Source organism: Triturus cristatus, chromosome 12, assembly GCF_964204655.1.
Source record: "Triturus cristatus chromosome 12, aTriCri1.1, whole genome shotgun sequence".
NCBI classification, from domain to species: domain Eukaryota; kingdom Metazoa; phylum Chordata; class Amphibia; order Caudata; family Salamandridae; genus Triturus; species Triturus cristatus.
In genome coordinates, this window is record NC_140595.1 from 476166419 (window position 1) to 476186585 (window position 20167).

At 40.9% G+C, this 20167-nt stretch overlaps 1 protein-coding gene across 1 annotated transcript in view; it reads right to left on the reverse strand.

The window, feature by feature from the left end:
• SLC7A10 (solute carrier family 7 member 10) overlaps positions 1-20167 on the reverse strand; it is a 404730-nt gene that overhangs the window by 120379 nt on the left and 264184 nt on the right. Inside the window, exon 3 of the mRNA XM_085637573.1 lies at positions 6975-7126. Within this exon, the coding sequence (XP_085493699.1) occupies positions 6975-7126 (152 nt within the window). The remainder of the gene's footprint in view (positions 1-6974; positions 7127-20167) is intronic.

Genomic DNA, 20167 nt, shown 5'->3' on the forward strand with positions numbered 1-20167 from the left:
TTCTACAAGAGATGTATTTTATGGGAAACAGCAAATACCACGACCGTCAAAGAATTTGCTGTCTTTGCAACGCGGGCGAAACAACAAATGCGTCTGAACCAAGCATTCCATTTGCAACGCAAGTCTTTACAATGACATGCGTTAGGTAAAGCGGTGTTGTTTAAACTCCAGCGCTTTCCCTGCTGTTGCCAGGACTGGAGTTGCAATAGTAAATTATACCATTCCAAAGATCAGCACCCCCCTAAGGCAAGTTGTTGTAACAACTTGCGTTGTAAATGGAATGAGTGGTTCCGGCACGTTCGTTGTTCCGCCTGAGTTGCTAAGGAATGCGTGGAAAAGGAAAGCATGGTCGTCCATACAATCTTTGAGAATTGTGGCTCAAGTCTGTCAGTAGAGATAGGCAGGACTAAACGAAATTTGTAAAAGCTCTCCTGTCAGTAAAGTTTAACCACAGTGAGACCAACTTATTCATCTCAATATTGTTCTAATTAAGTAAAATGCCAAACTCCATGACATCCATTAGGGCAAAACAAGTCCATGATAATCTTGAAATGCATCACAACTAATTGCTAGGTTTCAGGGAATTTTATTTGTTTGAAAATTACTTCGATGTGACCATTAAAACTGCATACTGTAGCAGGGGAAGCAGTAATGTACGACCAGCAAGGGGACTACATTAAAGACTGTTTATGCTCTACATAACAAAAACACTTCTTCAGACTTTTCAACTTGTAGTGTTTTCTAAGAGCTAAATATTTATATCAATGTTGTGGCCATATCTACAAAGTTGACTCTGGTCATCTGTGCAACATGAACTGCAAAATGTATCAGATGGGTGTTTAGTGGACTTAGGGAAAAAATCTATAGTGCCATCAATGTAATGTAGTCTGATAGTCATAAACATGTGTAATCAAACACCGACAGATTACAAGTGAAGGCCTAATTCATGGCCTCACAAAAAAACATTGGTTGATGTGGGTGCTACATCAGGATAGATCACAAGTACAAATGGATGAACTGTGTAATTCTCTTTTCTGTAAGGAATGATCAATTTGATATGTGACCACTTATGATCCTGACCCAAAAACCACAAAAACTGCACAGACCAAATAACATCCTTGCTCACTCCCTAGCATCTGATGAAAAATTGGAGTTTTTGCATTGTACTGTGTGAAAGGTTTCATTGATATAGCAAGAATGTTAGGGACTACACACTATTAGCCTACCATGCAAAGGTTCATGAAAGATACTTCATGTTGCTTTAGCGTTCTACTAAATACATTGAAACAGAACTTATATTTCAGATTTGAAATGGATGCTGCACATGTTGATACCTCAATTTATAAAGTACAATGACCCCCTACTGTGTACCTGTGATACATAAGTACACTTGCAAAGGCTTTTGCTTTTCCATTTTCTAATGGTCATTTTTCACATTTTGGTAAAACTTTATATTTTTTTAAAATGTTGTGTAGCAATACAATGATTCCACTTTTAGAACTTCTTTTAACCAACAGCAAAGCAATCAAGGGCAGCAGTCAAAGTTAGAAAATGAAATGTGGATTATGATACTTGATCATATCTTAGTCACAAGGAATGTGAGTGCACTATTATTGCCTCTATCTGAGGAAGATGATGCCCATTGTGCCACATCTTTTTAAAGACTTGAGAGAATCAAAACTATGTGGGTTCCATTCCTTCTCTTGAACTATGCCGTTCAGATTTGAAGGCACTAGTGAGAAATATGGTTTTATGAAATAGTACTTGTTAGAAATGGGGGTCTCTGGTTGGCAGAGGTAGGTACCTTTGTCCAAATAGGGACCTTTCTTCCTAGTCGGGATAAGGGAGTTACACTCCTAAAATAACCCCTGCTCACCCCCTTGGTAACTTGGCACGAGCAGTCAGTCTTATTTTAGAGGCAGTGTGTAAAGCATTTGCACATAAACAACAGTAATGCAGTGTAAGCACTACAAAAGGACACCACACCAGTTTAGAAAACTATCCAACATTTTTATTTACTCAAGACAAGACCAAAAATGATAAAAATCCTCAATACAGTTCTTAGAGATTTTCAGTTATCAAAATAACCTTGAAATACAGTTCCTGAAGTCAATGGCTCCGTCCGGAGCTATCACAGCGTTGTGAACAAACAAATCCAAACAGTTTTGACCCGCAAAACAGTACCTTTAGAAATGCAGGGCCTGGGCGACCTCTCGTTGAGCTTCCGAAAGCACGGCGTCCACAGGTGCCGGTTCCGGAGGTCAGTGCAGGAGTCGTCGGGCCCTCGAATTCACACGCATTGCAGATCGAACCCCTTACGGTTGAAGTCAGGAGGACTGGCGTCGGCAGGTGTCAGGTGCTGCGGTGTGAAGTGCAGCGGTGTGGCGTGCAATGCCCTCAAGTGGCGGTGCAAGCAGCGGCTTAGTGGCGGCATCAGATGGCCTAGTCAGTGGGACCAGGGTCACGGTGCAAAGTGATGCAGTACTCGTTGCGGTGCTGGCAGGTCATGGTGTAGTCAGCTGCGTCGTCGTTGCTGAAGCGCTGTCATTGGCTGATGAACTGGAGTCGATGGCACTGGCGTCGGTAGGCCAAGGGTGCGGTATTAGGGCAGTGCATTATGTAACTTTACGAGCAGTACCCTCGAACCACGGTGCAAGTAGTGGCGTCGATTTTGGCGCGAAGTGTCGTCATCAGGGATACCAAGGCGGCGGCGTAAAGTGAGGCGATGCGGAGTGCAGTGCCCACAGGTTGCGGTATGAGCAGCGGCTCGGTGGTGGCGTTAGCAGGCGTCGTTGGTGAGACCAGGGTTGCGGTGCGTCGTTGCGGCAGTGCCCTCTGGGGTGCCTTCAGGACACGGAGTCGGCAGCGGCATCGTAGATGGCGTCTGGTTGCTTTTTCTTCTGTTGCAGCACAAAACACACAGTCCCCAGTGCTGAGGGCAGAAGAACTTGAAGTCTTTGCTGTTCCTTAGACTTCTTGAACAGGGGTCAAGCTCTACATCAAGCACTTGGAGAAACTCACAATGATAGATTGCAGAAAGTTCAGTCCAGTCCTTTCACTGCCCAAAACAGAAGCAGCCACTGCAGGCCAACACAGCAAAGCCCTCAGCAAAGTGGTAGTTCCTCCTCACAGCTTCTCCAGCTCTTCTTCTTGGCAGTCTTCTTGGTCCAAAAGAGTTCTAAAGTTCAGGGGTTTGGGCTCCACTTTTTATAGCCCAAAATCCTTTGTCCTCCAGGCAGAGAGTGTCTGTGCCCAGCCAGAACCAGTTCTGCCCTCTCTGGTGTTGCTTTCTGGCAGGAGGTGGAGACGGCATTGTCAGAGGCAGACCAGGCCCATTCACATGCAAGGAAATATTCTACCCCTACTCTAAATGCAGCCCAGGTCTATTCAGCTCTTTCCTGACCCACCAAAAGTATCTGGAGCCTCTGCTGCTCCCCAGCCCCTGTCATCCAAAACCCAGACAGTCAATCCACAAACCCAGCAGAGGCCTGCTAGATGGCTGAGCAAAAAAATACCTACTTTATTTTCCTACCTAGTTCCCAGGGCCAGTTATGTTTATAAGATGTTATAAACAAACTCCCCATTCTGTCCTAAGGGGAACAGGTAGCCTTGCAATAGTGAAAAACTAAATTGGCATTAATTCACTATCAGGACATGCCACACTCACCAGGGCATGTCCTACCTTTCACATACACTCCACCCTGCCCACAGGGGTATCTTGGGCCTACCTTAGGGGTGACTGACCTGTAAGAAAAGAGAAGGTGAGGGCCTGGCAAGTGGGTGCACTTGCCAAGTTGACATGACAGTACCAGACTGCACGCAGGCTCTGCAATGGCAGGCCAGAGTTACATTTACGGACTGTTTGTGTGGTGGCACAATCCAGTGCTGCAGCCCACTAACAGCATTTGATTTACAGGCTCTGGCACACCCAGTGCACTTTACTAGGGACTGACACATAAATCAAATAGGCCAATCATGGAAACACCAATCCGTAACACATTTTACCACAGGAGCACTTGCACTTTACCACTGATCAGCAGTGAGAAAAGTGCGCAGAAACACTAAGCCAGCAAAAACAGAGTCAGAACCAGGAGGTCAGTAAGCAAAAACTCAGGAGAAACACGCCAAAAGATGCCAAGTTCAGCAGTACTATGAAAACCTAGGGACAATCTTTGGTTTCCCAGCAGAGCTACAAGGGTATTGCCAAGAATAAGTTTTGATCTTAAGAAAAGTGTGTCACCTGTTAAGAGAGGGAATCTCACAAATGATAAGATAATATTCTGCATCTGAATATCCATGATGGTAAAATGCATCCACTACATAGACTCTTTTGACTGTGTAATTTCTTTCAATCTATGAGGCTCTGCGAAGCATATGTTTTTAAACCAGAAAGCATAGACCTAGTACCGCCTAGTTTGAATAGCAAACAAAACCATTATTTTATACTAATAGTTCAGTGTCTGATATACATGTCTAAAAAGAAATAAATGTTTATTTAGCATGCTGTAGAAGGCACAAAACATCAGGTGGGCCTGTATTTCACAAATGGATATCCAATATAGATGGAGTACCAACACTTGTTTTTACCACTGATACATCCAGTGCTAAAGGCACAATTAATTTATAACCCAGTAGGTATTAACTTTGAGTAGCTGCCCCAACTGGTATTGGTAAATACACATGTGGTTTCCAACCACCACATTGATGTGAGAACCTTGTGGGAACATGAGCAACTATAGATGTTATGAAAATGACTTGTTTTTAGAAGAAGATGGGCCTTCTAGAGTCTCCAGAGCCCTGCAGTACTTTATTTGTATAACTGTATAGCACGGTAGCAGAAGGGAAAAAGTACACTGCAGTTTCATGAGTTTTGGCACCCTTTCCATGCACTGCTAATTACGTCCCATATTACACCACTCATGACCATTGATAACATCACTGCAGCATATGAAATTACATCATCAATGACAACACTGTGCATGGTGGGGTAGGGGGATTATAGTTCCCATAGGGAATGAGTTAGAGGTACTTAAGATAACTGTAACTGGTGAATTTCTGTGGTTTTGTTTGTTTAAGACTGAATGTTTTAACTGCGATTTTCACCTAACTAGAACGTCCCTTTAACCTTTGGCTTTTGCAATGAATATGTGTGTGTGTTTGTATGTGTTTTTTTGTATTTTTCCTGTAGCAAAATGAATAATTTTTCAAACGTGTGCGTAATTGTTTTTTAACTTTTTCAAACAATACAATTTAATGTTTCTGCTTCCTTTTCCTTTTAAGCATTGATTGTTCAGAATTGAAAATAAATATAAACCACTTTCTAAAGGAGTTGCTTGCAGTTTGCAAAACAGGTCAGGGCATATTCACACATTTTATGACATGGTGCAGGATTATATTCTTGTGGGATTGGTACTATATTATGGTAATCCTCTATGTCACTGTCTTCAGTGTTACTTCCTGTGATTTGCGTGGTAGAAAGTGTGAGGGTGGATTGACAGGATGTTGGGTCACCAGTTCCATTACTTACTGCACATAGCATTATGGGAAGAGTTGAAGGATAAGTGTGGTTTGACCCCCTGGGAACCTGGAAGTTAGGCTCACCAGTTACATCACTTCCTACAGGTTGAATGCTCAGAAGGTTTGAAGAGATAGTGTGGTTTGACCACTTGGGACTTGGATATTGGGTCACGAGTTGGAATACTTCTTCAGCATTGCATTGCGGGAAGGGTTAAATAAGTGTTGCTTAACCTCTTTGGACCAGGCTATTGGGCTCACCAGCTATATCACTTCCTGTGCATTGCATGCAGGTGGGGTTTAGGGGTGAGTGTGGTTTGAGCTCTTGAAAACTACTTGCTCGACTCGCCAACTAAGTCAATTCTTACACACTATATGGTTGGAATATGTTGAAGTGTAACTGTAATTGGACCCCTTGAGATTTAGATGATGGGGTCACTTAATACATCACTGCCTGTCAAGCCACTTCATACAGCATCAATACCTACCAAGTTACTTCCTGAGCGAGCTTCTGGCAGGTTCATGGATGATATCACTTCTGGGGTAGGACTTCCAGGTCATATCTCGTAGGTGACATCACTTCTAGGATAGGTGATGGAGGTCCGGAGCAGGAGTTCATGGGGTGTGGTGTTACCTAAAAAGGGGCAGGGTCACCAGCAAACCACCCCAATTTTTAGACTGATAAAAGTTGGACGATTTGTAGTGTAGTCTTTGTGGTGACAGCTGTAGCAGCATGTGGAGTAGAAGTAGTAGCTGGTGCTCCACATGCATAGGGGTATAAATACTGTACCATGTGGCTACTTTATGTAAATACAAAAAGGGTAGCTTAAGGCCCTACTAAGGTTCTTCTAGGACCTACCTTCCCTGTGCACCTCTTCTGGCACTGCTATTAAGACAATTGTCCCCTGACTGTTGTTGAAAATGGTAGGGCTCTTGTATATTTGCAAGAGGCATATCATTTTTCTTTCAATTTTTTGGGCTGGAAACACATATTGAGCAACTGAGAAGGAAGTGCAAGTGAGCTAATATGATCAGCGTGGAGAGGATGAAAGCAACATGGAAGGGGTGAAAATACATAAACATATCAGTAGCATCTGTGGAGATAATTTGCAAACTCTTTCCTACAAGGACTATTAAGGTACAGAAGGAAAGAAATTGACAATATTTTTCAAATTCACTTTTTCCATTTTGTTTTAAGTTAATGTAAATGTTAACAAGATACTCCCCTCTACAATGCACATACAAGGTATTTGGCAATTTGAGCAAGAGAGGTCACTCGGGGACTCCTCACATTGACGATTTAGCCACAATGTTACCATGCCAACTTGAAGGAACAGGCCATTTGAAGGTTAATGCAAACAATCATATTTATTGATGTCAACCGCCAATTGTGGTAACTCTTTAGCCTCACATCTCTTTCTGTTGTTACTAAAAGGATAACATACATAATCAATACTTACATAAGCAGACGATGGAAAGTACTCTCGAAGCATTGTAAGGTGGGATACAGTCTGGGAACACAGGTTGCAGAACATAGTTTGAAAATGTCAAGGTGATCACAGCCAGGCTAGTGGGATACATGATAATTACCGTGCTCCATAGCAGCAAAAAACTGTAGACAGAAAGAGACACAATGGTTGATGCTTTTCCAGGTCAAGGTACTTTTTACAATAATATTGTCACTTATGCACTTTTCCAATTTTCTGGAAAGAAAAATCTGTTTGCAATGATTAATAGGTATCCGTTTTTGAGGAGTGGTTTTACAATGCAGCACTGATGGTCAGTACCTCACAGCTTTCTGTAACAAATGGCTGCAAAGAAAGATTATCAGTCATTGTGATATTGTTCACTAGTAGCCAGCATTAACTGTGAGTACCATCTGAATTTAATTGGCTATTATATCAGTTTGAGTATCCCTTCTGCTCACATGGGCCTATTCAGAAAGTTACTAGGAAACGTTATATAATTTCCCCCCAACGAGTGCTCCTTTGTTAGAAGCAAATTTCTGACTTTTATGGGATTCACAAAGTATCCCAGGAGTAACTCCTAAAAATCTAAAACAGGTGAAGTTTCCAAAAGTATTCAAGCATGCAAAATGTACCAATGTGAATTTTTCACATGATGGAAAATTGAGCATGAGTAAATCAAGCACTTTATTGTCTTTATATTTGTACCCAGGGAGAAATCTCATATCATTTAGCCTACACCACCGTGAAAGATGGAGCTGTTACCTTGATGCTGTTAACACGCTAAAAACCAAAAACTCCTACCTTTGACAGGAACATACATGTGTGGATTTTCAAGTTGGTAAATTAGCTGCAAGGGCTATGTGAACCTAGGAGTTTAACTGCTCCTATAGAAGCCGGTTAGAAATTGGATTTCTGGTTGGTAAGTGAGGTACACACTAAAGGTTCATTTGTGCTCACCCTCTGCTAGCTTAGCACAGAGCAGTCAGGCAAATTTAAAAAGGCAAGGTGTAAAGGATTTGTGCAAACACAGACAGTAACACAGTGAAAACACCACAAAAAGACTCCACATCAGTTTAGAAAAATAGATCATTATATTCTGAACAAAAAAGACCAAAACAACAAAAATCCGATAAGTACAAGTAAAGATTTAATTTTTTTAAAGAATAAGTGAAAAACAGCACTTAGAAGCAAATTGCATTTTGGCATTACTCAGAAGTCAAGAGTTCAGGCCTCCCGTGACAGAGCGCAGGCTGGTTACAGAACCCATGAAGGGTCCGCTGAGCAAAGTACCTTAATTCTTGTTGCAGAACAAAATACAGTAGTGGCGAGGCCTCGTTTCCATGGACGAACCACCAAGTCTGGAATGAAAGGGCAATATGCTGGATCAATTCACACTGGAGACAATGTGTTGATCTTTTCTACGTGCTGGTGGCAATGCGTTGAGATTCCGGAGGTGCTGCCGCCGTAGTGCTGAGTGCAGTATGCCAGGTCCAGACCTCGCAGCGGCAGTGGGGATGCGTCGATCCCAATTTCATGGCAGGTGATAGGTTGGTGTCTGATCGGCTCAGAGATATCGAAGGGCAGGTAATGGCAGATGCATCACTTTCAACTCACATCCAAGGGTCATGGACTGGATTGGCACCACTTGGCAGAGCAAGACTTAAAGCAAGTAAAGTCCAGGTGCTGAAGTGAAGATGAAATGTAAAGTCTTTGCTATCCCTGAGACTTCAGCAACAGGAGGCAAGCCAACAAGCCCTTGGAGAGCAGGTACAGTCCTTCTCACTTTCAGACAAGACACATCAGGCAGCTGTCCAACATAGCAAAGCAGGTAGCAAAATGGCAGTCTCTCCTACAGCACAGTATCTCTTCTTCCTGGCAGAATGTCCTTAGTTCTAGCAGTGTTCTGAGTAAATTGTGTCAGAGGACCAGTACTTATGCACATGTCAGCCCTTGAAGTAGGGAGACTTCAAATACAGGTATTTGTAGTGCACAAGACTTCCTTTGTGTGTGACTGTATGGAGGGAATGCAGAAAGCTAGCTGCCATCCACCCCAGATGAGTATTCCAGAGACAAGCAGAAGGCACCAAATGATATTAAGTAAGAAAATGTAAACTTTCAAACAGTGACATTTTTAGAACTGCAATCTAAAAACCAACTTCACTAAAAGTTTTTTTTTTCTCTAATGCAACTGATACTAAAGCACATGACACTACAGGCCTACATTGTCCTTCCACTTTTTACCCGCCATCAAATACGTGCCTAAAGAGATTACAACATTTGAAAATGTTTTCTTCAAAGAAATAGAGTTGTTGTTCAAACAGCTCAAATATGTGAATTACAACTTTACCAAATCAAAAAGTGAAGCTCTAACCACTTTGTCAAAATGAATATTGTAGTAAAACCCATGGATAAGGGTGGGGGGGGGAATCATAGTTCAAGATGAACTAGATTATGACAATGGGGTGTTGAGGCAGTTACAGAATCGTTCGCATTATAAGAAACTCTCAAGAAACTCGACTTTATCAAGAAAGAAACCCTTACACTAACTGTGGCAGGTTTGATTGCTATGTGACTGAGTAAAAAATAATGTTATTATTTGAACAAAGATGATTATACCATACCAGCATTTTATATGCTACCTAAGATACATAAAGATGACAAAAGACCACCAGGGAGACTGATTGTTGCAGGGTTTCAATCCATTTTACAGCCACTTACAGAATACGTAGACTTCTTCATAAAACTTTATGTTCCTGTTTCTACCAGACTATACCAGAGATAGTCTTACAGTAATTACACAAATGGAAGGTGAGACATTCGATGTTGACTGTAGCATTCTTGTAACAATGGACATCGAAAGTCTATAGACGAAAGTCCCACAATCAGAAGCGTTGGAAGTTATAGATTCTACTCTTGAAACCAGACATAGGCCTCATAATATACCGACTAGTTTCATTAAGGATTGTGCTAAGATAGCTTTGGAACACAACGATTATATTTTTAATGAGGACTTTTATGCCCAAAGAAAAGGAGTTGCGAGGGGGGCAATTTGTGCCCCAGACATAGCTATTTTTGAATGTTACTGCTTTTGAAGAGAGAACTATTTATAATAGTACCAACCTGTATGAGAGGAACATAAAGAAGTGACTATGATACATAGATGGTGTTTTGTTAATTTGCAGGGGTCCACTGATGAATCGCTTGAGTTCCATGAGTGGTTAAATAACCAGAATGCCAATTTACAGTTCACTCTCGAAGATAACAATTTGATACATTTTCTGGATCTGAAGATCACAAATGAGAAAGGCTGCCTTTATATAAGCCTCCATACTAAACATACAGCAAGAAATACTCTGTTGAAATATAAAAGTCACCATCCTAGGAACTTGAGAGATAAATTTCCCTTTGGGCAGTTGTTAAGGATTAGGCATAACTGTACCAAAAAGGATGAAAATTTTGCGGAGGCAAAGGCACTACTTTCTAACTTGATCACCAGAACTTACTCATATCGGTTGGTCAAAAGAGCTCTAAAACGGGCATGGTATTTTGATCGTGATTCATTGTGAAGAGTAAAAGAGAGACGGAATCAATCCTTTTTGGCATGTATGACTATGTTTGGTACGGAGTCCAATAGGATTAAAGAGATCATCCTAAAAACAGGCATTTATTAGACACGCTACACATCAAATGGGAGAAACCTTTGTTCTCCTTTAAAAGAGCGAGAGATCTTAAAGATTGATTGGTCATAGCATGTGCGGAACCAGAACCAATCACAATCAGTCAGATGTGGGGGCTAACTCCTACTTGTGGACATTATCCATGTGGCAATTGCACAGCATGTTCAACCACAACTGTCATGAAATCATGTGTTTTGAATGAAAGAACGTGGGAACTGAATCTTTTTTCCAACTGTGGGGCAATTTTTTTAATTTAGTGTATTGAATGCCCTTGTGAATTAAACATTGGCAAAACCACACAAGAGTTGAGGAAAAGTATCATACAGCATCAATCAAGAATTTGTTGTAATGTCATCAATACTCCTTTGGTTCACCACTACACAACTATGTCACATGCCCCTAATGCAATGAAATGGTTCGTTATGGAAGTTGTGAAGTACTCCAGGAGAAGACATGATGTGGATCGCTTGCTCACAATAAAGGAGAATAGGTGGACTTGGAAGGCCAATATGGTTAAGGAGGGTCTTAGCCAACAGGTTGAATGGCATGTTTCGGCCATCTTGCAAGAATATGATCCATTGCTGTGGTTAGCATCTGATTTGCTTTTTTCATGTACATTAGTATATGATATTGTCGGATTTACATTTAAGAAGAGATCCGAATAAGAATTAGATCTTGCTTTGACATTTAATTGTCTCTGCTTTGAATGTGGTGCCATTTTTACAACTTGTTGTTGGTTATATTTAGACTGTAATATTGTGCCATGCAATCTTTTGATTATTGGTGCACTTTTAGTGTTTCTTGATTGTTGATTTTTCATTAAGTGTACACTGGAATGAGTCTGTAGTTAGTTCTACACTTATTTAGAGACATATGCCATGTGTTTATGTGAGGTCTAATAGTTTGTTATTGAGGATTTTCTATTTCCCCCGGAACGTAATTTTGTTAGTCCTCATAGGCTCCTTTGATTACTATATTCACTTTGAATTAATTACATTAGAGTTGCTCCTCAATATAGGCTCTTTGACTATTTTATTCCCTCTGAATTTATTGCATTAGTGTTCCTCCTCAATATGGCGACGATTGTACAATCGGTAGGTAGAGCCAAGTGGCTGTGGTCGCCCCTTTCTGTTTATGACTCCGCCTGTGCCGTGAAGCTACAGTTTGGTTTTGATCACCTAGAGCACAGTAAGTGTTAAAGCTGTTGATCCGTTCAGCTTTTAGTGGACTGCTGTACCCCTAATCTCATTATTGTTTAATGCCAGCTACATTGGCTGTCCTCTTTCAATGCAGTTGAGCTACATTTTTGTCTCAATATAGCGCAGATGGGACCACAGTTTTGAAGTGACGAGTGTTTGTGGGTCTTCTTCTATGCTGATTGACTCTGGGTGTGTCTTATAGTTACAGACTGACTCCCTTTTTCCGTGAGCCTAGTAAGTCTTTAAAGCTTTGATACATACAGCACTGAGGAGGTAGCTGCACTCTGAATTAATTTATTCATGACAGCACTTTCTTTCATTTACTTGTGATGGTGGGAATGCACATTCTATTAGCGCTTAGATGATGTGTCTTCTACTGAGAGTGTGTGCCCCATTCTCAGTGTAATGCTATAGGTAGGTTCTTCTTTTATCAGTGACAGTGATGGCCTGTGCCATTAAAAGATGACGCTTTCCTGTTCATGCGTACCACATGACCTTCTCTGGGCATATCTGCCTCACATGCATTTATTTTTGTAAACAAAGGAGCGTTGGGCTCTAATTAGTAAGGTTGAGCCAAATATCAACAAACAACAACAAAGCTGCCAATACTGATATTTTCTTTTAACAACTACTAGTAGGTGCACAGACTTTAATCAGTCACCCAAATCTAATTTTATCAGAAATACCTTTTTATTTTATTTCCATAAGAACCAACACATTTATTTCTTCATAGAAATGTGAATCTCTATTTTCTTCTTTTTTAGATAACACACGCAAAAAATATTAATTTAACATTTATACAATACAAACAATCAAAAAATCAAAAGCCTATTAATAACACACCTATATAACAAATTAATTTGACAACATTCAGACATGGACTAAGACAACATTAAACAAATAACATAGAACCACTCGACATTCATAAATAGACAGTGATTTGATTACATATATTTCTTTATAGGAAATCGCAATTTGATCAATAAACAGTGTGAATTTTTTAACAAACCGGATTTCTGCACTGAAAAGATATACTAAATTTCACTATTTTTATATACCAGGCAGAAACCTCAAACATGAATTTATGACCACACTTGTTTGGAAAGAACTGGTCGACGCGGTATTCTAACTTTACTACGCGGTCATTACTTCGTATTACCATTACTATGCATATTTTAGTTCACAGATGCCATTACTTAGCATGCATTTACTACGCATGTTCCATTACTTAGCATGCACTTACTACGCATAATGGAGTTACTGTGCAAATTAAAGTTTTGGGGTACAGGGGTATTTTTAGGGGTCAGGGTGGGTTAGGGTTTTGGGGTGTAGGGGGTATTTTTAGGGTTGTGTGCATTTAAGGTTTCGGGGTGCTAAGGTATTTTTGGGGTTCAGGGTGCATTTAGGTTTTGGTGTGCTGGGGTAATTTTAGGGGTCAGGGTTGGTTAGGGTTTTGAGGTGTGGGGTTAATTTTAGGGTTCAGGGTGCATTTAGGTTTTGGGGTACGGGGTATTTTGAGGGGGTCAGGGTGGGTTAGGGGTGTAAGGGGTATTTATAGGGTTCAGGGTGCATTTAAGGTTTTGGGGTGCTGGGGTATTTTTGGAGTTCAGGGTGCATTTAGGTTTTGGGGTTCAGGGGTAATTTTAGGGGTCAGGGTTGGTTATGGTTTTGGGGTGTAGGGGGTATTTTTAGGGTTCAGGGTGCATTTAAGGTTTTGGGGTGCTGGGGTTTTTTTTGGGGTTCAGGGTGGGTTTAGGTTTTGGGGTGCTGGGGTAATTTTAGGTGTCAGGGTGGGTTAGGGTTTTGGGGTGTAGGGGTAATTTTAGGGTTCAGGGTGCTTGTAAGGTTTTGGGGTGCTGGGGTATTTTTTGGGTTCAGGGTGCGTTTAGGTTTTGGGGTAATTTTAGGTGTCAGGGTAGGTTAGGGTTTTGGGGTGCATGGGGTTTTTGAGGGTTCGGGGTGCGTTTAGGTGTCAGGGTGGGTTAGGGTTTTGGGGTGTAGGGGTCATTTTTAGGGTTCAAGGTGCATTTAAGGTGTTGGGGTGCTGGGGTAATTTTAGGAGTCAGGGTTGGTTAGGGTTTTGGGGTGCATGGGGTATTTTTGCAGTTCAGGATGCATTTAGGTTTTGGGGTGCGGGGGTAATTTTAGGGGTCAGGGTAGGTTACGGTTTTGGGGTGCATGGGGTATTTTGAGGTTTCAGGGTGTGTTTAAGGTTTTGGGGTGCTGGGGTATTTTTGGGGTTCAGAGTGCTTTTAGGTTTTGGGATGCTGGGGTAAATTTAGGTGTTAGGGTTTTGGGGCATAGGGGGTAATTTTAGGGTTCCGGGTGCATTTAGGTTTTTGGGTACTGGGATACTTTTAGGGGTCAGGGTGAGATAGGGTTTTGGGGTGTAGGGGGTATTTTTAGGGTTTAGGGTGTGTGCCAGGGGATAGGTTACTATTACGATTAAGTTTTTGTTTTGAAGTACCAATAACGAATTGTAACGGTATGCGTAATAATTAACTGCGAAGTAAAAGCATTTTCAATGTATTTGTATATATTTGTGAAGTAAAAGCATGTGCACTAAATTCATGCGTAGTAAAGGTATTTGCGAAGTAAAAACTTTGAAGTAAATACCTGCGGAGTAATGGTATGCTAAGTAACATCATATATTTGTCAACGGGTTTCGATGGGGGTTCTCTTCAGGACCACACACTAGTGATAGAGATCAGCCGATCTCAAATGCAGCTCAAATGAAGTTTTCTAGCCTTACTTTTAATGTCCAGCAGTCAACGTCTCATATGGTATGCTAAAACAAAGATTTTTTGATTGGAGAAACCTTTCATGTGCGTGTGTGGAGATTTTGGACACCAGATGGAGGCTAAATCTTCAAAATAAGATTCCACAATTAACGGACACTGAGGAGAGCGTCCCGCAAATCGCTACACACGCACATGAAAGGTTTCTCCAATCGAAAAAAGCTTTGTTTTAGCATACCATACGAGACGTTGACTTCTGTACATTAAAATTAAGGCTAGAAAACTTCATTTGAGCTGCATTTAAGATCGGCTGATCTCTATCACTAGTGTGTGGTCCTAAAGAGAACCCCCATCTGATACATGTGGGGTTCGAAACGCGTCGACCAGTTCTTTCCAAACAAGTGTGGTCATAAATTCATGTTTGGGGTTTCTGCCTGGTATATAAAAATAGTCAAATGTAGTATATCTTTTCAGTGCAGAAATCCAGTTTGTTAAAAAATTCACACTGTTTGTTGATCAAATTGTGATTTCCTATAAAGAAATATATGTAATCAAATCACTGTCCATTTTATGAATGTCGAGTGGTTCTGTTATTCGTTTAATGTTGTTTTAGTCCATGTCTGAATGTTGTCAAATTAATTTGTTATATAGGTGTGTTATTAACAGGCTTTTGATTTTTTGATTGTATTGTATAAATGTTAAATTAATGTTTTTTGTGTGTGTTGTCTAAAAAAGAAAAAAAGAGATATTCACATTTCTATGAAGAAATAAATGTGTTGGATCTTATGGAAATAAAATAAAGTATTTCTGATAAAATTAGATTTGGGTGACATGGATTAAAATCTGTGCACCTACTAGTAGTTGTTGTTAAAAGAAAATATCAGTATTGGCAACTTTGTTGTCTGTTCACATGCATTTATAGCATTTTCAGTTGCAGTGCTGTTGATTGCAACTTTTGGAGGTGATCCTGATGCGAGTTAGGCGGACGTGTGCATGTGCAAGTGGAAAGTAAGTGCTGCAACCTATGTGAGCATAAAGATTTTTACATATAGTAATTTTGTGGTAATTTATGTCTACATAGATCGTGGTTTGTATTTACAGATTACTTTACCCTGCAGGATCGATTACTCATTGAGCATTGGTAAGAATGTCATTTTTTCATTTATATGCCCCTGGGTGTAACTTCTTTCAGATGCTTGACATACTTTTACATTTCTATTTCTCAGTTTGGTGGTCAAAATCTAGGCGAGATACATCTTTTTGACACACCAATGTGGTTGAGTGTGAAATGGGTACTTGAAACTGTGGACCTATGTTCTGATGTGGGCATTCAGAGGCACAGTGTGGTGTTCTGAACCCAGTACCATTTGGTGTTTTTAAAGATGGCATGTTTTAAATGAAGTTATAGTCACTTTTTGTGTGGCCATAGGCAGTTTTGGCTTGTTTGATTTGAGCACTTTTTGGTTTTAAAATAGGTGGCCCATTTTGTTTTAAGCGATAGTCACTTATAGAGATGTTAGATTGTGGGCAAGCGGTGCACATGATGTTTGTTGTTTGGTATACTATTCATTTGTATTGATTTCTTTTGTCAGACCATTCAGGGATTGCCCTAGTTTGGGCAGATCTACACTGTGTCCTGATGATGGTCTTGTGGACTGCTTGGTCATAAGAGACCGAAACGTTCATGGTTCATCCTCTCTAACCTCCATTACAGTATTATTTTGTTTATCAGTCCTTATGATTTTTGGAGTAAAGAAGAGGAAACTGAACTGGACTCAAGGTTTATAAACATATGTGGTCAGGTGATCTGGTTAGAATCATTCTGTAATTATTTGTTTGATCATGTGGGGTGTGACAGTGTGTTGCATTAATATTTTCGAAATGGTATTGTTGTCCCTGAATATTATATGTATTTGTATGATAAAACTGCAAGAACTAAATAAGAACAGTCTTTTCAGACCAGTCAGTTTAAAATCTCATTTGTTGGTTATGATTCGATTATGTTTTCTGCATATTAATTATACTGTTGGATTGAGAGACCAACTAATTGAGAAGTATACTTAAATAATTCCTCCAGGATCATTTTGTCTGTTAACTGATTACTCAGTTCCCTGGGGTAATATACGGTTGCCAATTTGTGTTAAAAAAACGTTCTAACAGTGGCATTTTCAGAACTTCAATCTGAAAATAAACTTCACAAAAAGATGTGTTTTAAAATTGTGAGTTCAGAGACACCAAATTTGGGTTTCCTATCTTCTCCCAATTGGAAGCTACACTTTTAAAATGTTACAAAGCAGTTCCAATGTTATCCTATGGGAGAGATAGGCCTTGCAGTAGTGGTACACAAATGTAAGATTATTTTGCTACCAGGACATGTAAAACTTAAAAGTATATGTTCTACCATTTAAGTACACTGCATCCTGCCCCTGGGCTGTCCAGGGCCTACTCTAGGGGTGACTTATGTATAATAAAAAGGAATGTCTGGGTCTGGCAAGTAGGTTGAGTTGGCAGGTCGGCATGGCAGTTTAGAACTGCACATACAGGCTCTGCAGTGGCAGGCCTGAGACATGTTTAAAGGGCTACATATGTGGGTGGCACAATCATTGCTGCAGGCCCATCAGTAGCTTTGATTTATAGGCCCTGGGCACTTGTAGTGCACTGTACTAGGGACTTATAGGTAAATCAAATATGCCAATCAGGGATAAATCAATTGTTATCATATTTTATATACAGGGCACATACACTTTAGCACTGGCCAGCAGTGAAAAAGTGCACAGAGTTCTATACCCAGCAAAAACAGGAGGTCAGAAGGCCAAAAGTTAGGAGAAACCACACCAAAAATGAGAAACACCCTCAATTATGCCCCTTCTCCTGCATTTATGGCTGTGGGAAATCTAATACTGGCAAATATTCTGTGTTTGTCAATGCACTTTGTAATTGTAAAATTCCAAGTATTGTATCTCTTTGAATATGGATGTGTCAAAATTATACTTCCAAATGCCGCCTTTTTGTGCGAAACATCTGTGACACGAGTCCTCAAATATCCACTGTGGTGCGATTCAGCCTAATCTGTATCAGTTGCTTTAGGAGTTTGATCTAATTAGATTTTGGTTTGTTTGAAGTGCAACATTCCTCTTTAGGCATCTTGAAGCTAGAGATCAGATTCAGGAGCCCTTCCCAGAGTCAACAGAAAAGATGGGTTTTTAAATTTAAACCTGAAAGAATAACCCGTATCTCCAGAGTCAGTAATTTCCAGGACTGTACCAGGTCAAATTCCAGGTCACACTAATGATGGCTAAAGTGTTTTAAATTAAAACCTTTGGACTATAGGAAGTCAATGCAAATTGTTGTGCTTTAGAAATGTCATTAAACCTGCTCTAAAATGTTCAAGGCGTTAGGCAAAATGACCTCATACCATCTGTAGGATATTGTTCTGGAATGGAATATGCATATGCCTCCTTTTCTCTTAACAGTGTGATGATCTAGCAAGTAATTCAGCCAAAGACGGGGTGAGAAGTGGAGATCTCAGCCATATAAGTGCAATTGCCAGTAAAAAGAGCAGTGCTAGGCTAATGTTGACACTATTCTAACCTATAATAAATTGGGTTACTGGTTTAAGGGGGTGAAGCCTTCTGAAGCAGCAAGCACAATTCTTCTCAGGGTGAAGTCACAAGCAAACCCGAAATTAACCTGTTCTCAACCCTCAGGTAGCTTGACACAGAGAAGTCAGCCTTAACTCAGGAGCAATGTGTAAAGTATTTGCGCAACACTTTAAACAGTAACACAATGAAAACACCACCAAAGGGTTCCACAACAGATGTAGAAGAATAGAGTAAGTTTTAATAAATAAACAAGATCAAAATGACAAACAACAAATTCAATCAGTAGAACTGGAGATATGCAATTTTAAAGATTTTAGTGAAAATAGTACCAAAACCCACAAATTGCCAACTGTGGAGATCTGGTTGCGCCGGACTGGGACAAAGTCACAAGTTAAGGCTGACCGCGATGGAACGCAGACCAGCTACAGGGACCAAGTTAGGCCAGTGAACAAAGTAATGTTGCGGAGCGCTGTGAGGATCTGTGTTGAAAATGCGTTGCGGAGCCGAAGTGATGCATCCGTTCCGAGTTGCTGTGAGGCTGCGATGCAAGGACCTTCATCCTCATCTAGGATCTCGACGAGGGCTTGTGATGCGTAGTCTGGCGTCAAGGATACGTCGCACAGTCAAGGTGATGCATTGGTTCCGAGGAGCTGTGAGGCTGCGATGCGGAGTCCGTCATTGAACTGCTGGCGATGAGGGATGCAAGGGCCTGCACTGAGGATGTGTTGTGCAGCGGCAGATCCGAAGAAGCTGTGGAGGCAATAAGGGTCTTTATTACAGTTCTGCAGCAGCAACAATGCATCAGTTCTGCTCGACTTTGCATCGCCCAGCAGAGGAGATGCATTGATTCCACTGGACCCACTGAATCTACAGAGGCTGGCAGAGCACCTTAAATCCCAGGGTCTAGGACTGGAGTGGCACCAATTGGCAGGGTAGACTCCCCGATGGCAGATTCAGGTGCAACCTTGTAGAAAGCCTATTGTGACACCGAGGCTTGAGATCAGGAGCACAGTAGTCCTTCTTCCTGGCAAAATAGTATCCACAGGTCCAGAAGTGTACTGAAGAGTTGGTGTCTGAGATCCAATATTTAAACCTGGTGTCCTTAATCTGGGAGGTGCGGGAAGCTTCTAAAAATTCTCCTTGAAGTCCCAAGGCATTCTGCCTTCCCTGTCCTGGCTCCAGACTAACTACAGGGGGTCTGCAGACCTTTTGTCTGGAGGTAGGGCTATTCAAATGTAAGCAGGGCTGTGCCCAGTTCCTCCCTCCCATCCTGCAGTGATAGCCCATCCAGGCACATCTGAGCTCTCTATTGTGTGTGACTGTCTAGGTGGAATGCACAAAGTCCAACTGCCTGTTACACCCAGAGACAGGTTACAGGCACTAAATGGTTCAGACAGGAAAATGTCAACTTTCTAAAAGTATTAAAAAAAAGAGCACTCCTCTCGCGCCCTCACTGTCGCACTGCATTAAAGTGGGAATCAGTCCCGCAAATACATTTAAATTAATCCAGGTGCTCTAGTATAAACTCTTATAAACATAACCATTTTTTTTTTGAAAATCCAATGTTCAATCCGTACACTATTTCTCTTCATCACAGCGGAGACAGTGTAATTGAATCTGCAATCTTTATTTAACTCTTCCAATACCAAATGTATGCCATTCCAGGCTTTATACATTAGTACGCGCAAATCAATCACAATTTGAAGTTGACCCGTTGTAGAAATACCCAATGCATTTCGAGCCTGCTTGGCTCTTCGTCAAGGGTTATTAAAACAGATAAAATGAACAGCTTTACCACACATTTCATTGAAAATCATATTCAGATGTACAAAAAAACATTATTTGCAGAAACTCATAAACCCCTCCGTGACCCCATCTCAAGTATGGCATGAATACTGAAACTTCCTATCTCATGCACCCTCTTATCTCACCCAAAACTGTATTTATCCTCAATATGCTCTAAATCAA